At 64.4% G+C, this 2681-nt stretch overlaps 1 protein-coding gene across 1 annotated transcript; it reads left to right on the top strand.

The window, feature by feature from the left end:
* Nucleotides 1-29: 29 nt before the first annotated feature.
* NOX1 (NADPH oxidase 1) lies at nucleotides 30-2676 on the top strand (the record flags this gene model as incomplete). The annotated part of the gene is given in 11 exon segments (XM_010151081.1): nucleotides 30-125; nucleotides 499-609; nucleotides 698-751; nucleotides 753-804; nucleotides 878-1023; nucleotides 1101-1282; nucleotides 1490-1628; nucleotides 1735-1827; nucleotides 1979-2214; nucleotides 2295-2457; nucleotides 2587-2676. Coding segments are annotated over 11 exon segments (1362 nt in total), but the record flags the coding sequence as incomplete, so codon positions are not given.
* Nucleotides 2677-2681: the final 5 nt, after the last annotated feature.

Genomic DNA, 2681 nt, shown 5'->3' with positions numbered 1-2681 from the left:
CCCTCACCATGCCGTGGCTTTCCCTGCAGGTGGCCTGGCTGGGCATCAACATCTTCCTCTTCACGTACTACTTTCTGCTCTTTGACCGGGATGAGCGGTACTTCTACACCAGGGCCATCCTCGGGGTAAGGTGCTCCCCCGCAGCACCCTGCCTGCTCTGCCCTTGGACCTCTCCTGCAGCAGGTGGGGGCTGCAGACCCCATGCCCCAGCCCTGTCTTGTCCTCTTCCAGCTTGACATCACCTCATCCCAGTCCCCAGCCCAGCATTGCTCCATGCTGGTCCATATCTTGGTCCCTGTCTTGTCCCAGTCCAGCATCACCAATCCTCCTTTCCTGGCCCAGCATCTCCCCCTCCCAGTCCCCAGCCCAGCATCACTCAGGCCCATCTCAGCATCATTTGGCCCCATCCCGTCCCGGTCCCAGCACAGCACCACGCTGGGCAGACGTACCCCGTCTATGGCAAGGGACAGCAGCACTCACTCCTCCACCTCTCCCCAGTCCGCCTTGGCGTGGGCACGAGCATCAGCCAAGTGCCTCAACTTCAACAGCATGCTGATCCTGCTGCCCATCTGCCGCAACCTCCTCTCCTTCCTCCGCGGGACCTGCTCGGTGAGTGCCCCGCGGCGGCATGGCCGGCGTGGCTGTCCCTGACCCCCCGTCCCTGTCCCCGTCCTGACACCGCCGCCTCTCCCCGCAGTGCTGCAGGCGGACGCTGCGGAAGCAGCTGGACCACAAACTCACCTTCCACAAACCACAACCTCACCTTCCACAAGCTGGTGGCCTACGCGCTGGCCCTGTTCACAGGTACCGCCCCGACCTGGGCTGCGGTGGGGACCAGTGGGGTGGCCAGGTGGGTGACTGCCTGTCCCCTACCCAGCTGTGCACACCATTGCCCACCTCTTCAACCTGGAGCGCTACAACCACAGCCAGCAAGCCACCGACGGCAGCCTGGCCGCCGTCCTCTCCAAGATGCACCTGCAGGGCAGCGACAAGTGGCTCAACCCCATCCACTCCAACCAGACGGTGAGCGCTGGCCCTGGCATCCAGCTTCCCGCCATCCCTGTCCCCTGCCTCCCTCACCCGTCCCGCTGCCCCCGCAGACCGTCGAGTACGTCACCTTCACCACCATCCCGGGGCTGACGGGGGTCATCATCACGCTGGCGCTCATCCTCATGGTCACATCCTCCACTGAGTTCATCCGCAGGAACTACTTTGAGGTCTTTTGGTACACGCACCACCTCTTCCTCATCTACTTCCTCGGCCTCATCATCCATGGCATCGCGTAAGGCTCCTCACCGGACAGTGAGGGGCAGCATCCACGGACCCCCGGAGAAGCAGCTCTGGCTGTTCTGGGGGAGCGATGCAGCCCCAGGGAGGGTCCAGTGGGGCTGTGGGCTCCCCATGGCCGGGGTTGACCTCGTGCACCACGCCTCTGCCGCGGCTGGGGGGCAGGACTCTGCCCATGGGCTCACCCCTCGCCTCCCCACAGCGGACTGGTGCGCGGACAGACGGAGGAGAGCATGGAGGAGGTGCCCCCCCATCGCTGTGCCCACTATCTCACGCACAGGGACGAGGCCTGCAGCCACGGCTGCTGCAAAGACCCCGAGTTCGGGAGCATCCCCGCTGAGGTTGGGCAGTGGCAGGACAGCTGGGGGCTGGAAAAGCTCTTCCCTTGCCCTTGGGATGCTCCAGCCCTGGCCCTCCCCAACCCTTTGCTGTCCTCCATCCCCACAGTCCTGGAAGTGGGTTCTGGCCCCCGTCCTCCTCTATGTCTTTGAGCGGATCCTGCGGGTCTGGCGTGCGCAGCAGAAGGTGGTTGTCACCAAGGTGGGTGGTGCACGGGCCCGTGCCGACGGCCAACTCCGGTGCTCCAGCCCCATGCCAGAGCGTCCGTGGGGAGGGGCAGGGGGTGCCGCCAAAGCCCCTTGTTAGGGGAGAGGGCCCGGGATGGGCGCTGAGCCCTGTCCCTGTCCCGCAGGTGGTCATGCACCCTGCCCGCGTGCTGGAGCTGCAGATGCAGAAGAAGGGCTTCCGCATGGAGGTGGGGCAGTACATCTTCCTCAACTGCCCCGCCATCTCCCTGCTGGAGTGGCACCCCTTCACCCTCACCTCGGCACCCGAGGAGGACTTCTTCTCCGTCCACATCCGAGCGGCCGGCGACTGGACAGAGCATCTCATCGACACCTTCCAGCAGCAGAATCCGGAGATGCCCAGGTAGGCTGGGAAGCACCTGAATAGACCATCCCAGGAACTTGGGGAGGCCATGCCTCTTACCCAGGCTGTCCCTCGGCCAGGATCGAGGTGGATGGCCCCTTCGGCACAGCCAGCGAAGACGTGTTCCAGTACGAGGTGGCCATGCTGGTGGGAGCAGGCATCGGCGTCACCCCATTCGCCTCCATCCTGAAATCCATCTGGTACAGGTTCCAGCAGGCTGACCAGACCCTGAAGACCAAGAAGGTATGGGGCATCCCACGGGACCAGCTGTGGGTTTCTCCATGATGGGCTTCTCTTGTCTTTGGCATCGCATCCTCCCACCCCTCCTGCTCTGCCCCACCTGGAGCAACCCCTCTCCCCCCTGCATCCCAGATCTACTTCTACTGGCTCTGCCGGGACACGGGAGCCTTCGCCTGGTTCAACGACCTGCTTGCCTCGCTGGAGCAGAAGATGGCTGAGTCGGGCAA

This window comes from Eurypyga helias, unplaced genomic scaffold, assembly GCF_000690775.1.
Source record: "Eurypyga helias isolate BGI_N326 unplaced genomic scaffold, ASM69077v1 scaffold25414, whole genome shotgun sequence".
NCBI classification, from domain to species: Eukaryota; Metazoa; Chordata; class Aves; order Eurypygiformes; family Eurypygidae; genus Eurypyga; species Eurypyga helias.
Note: the sequence above shows the minus strand (reverse complement) of the source record. Positions and strands in the feature narration are given on the sequence as shown.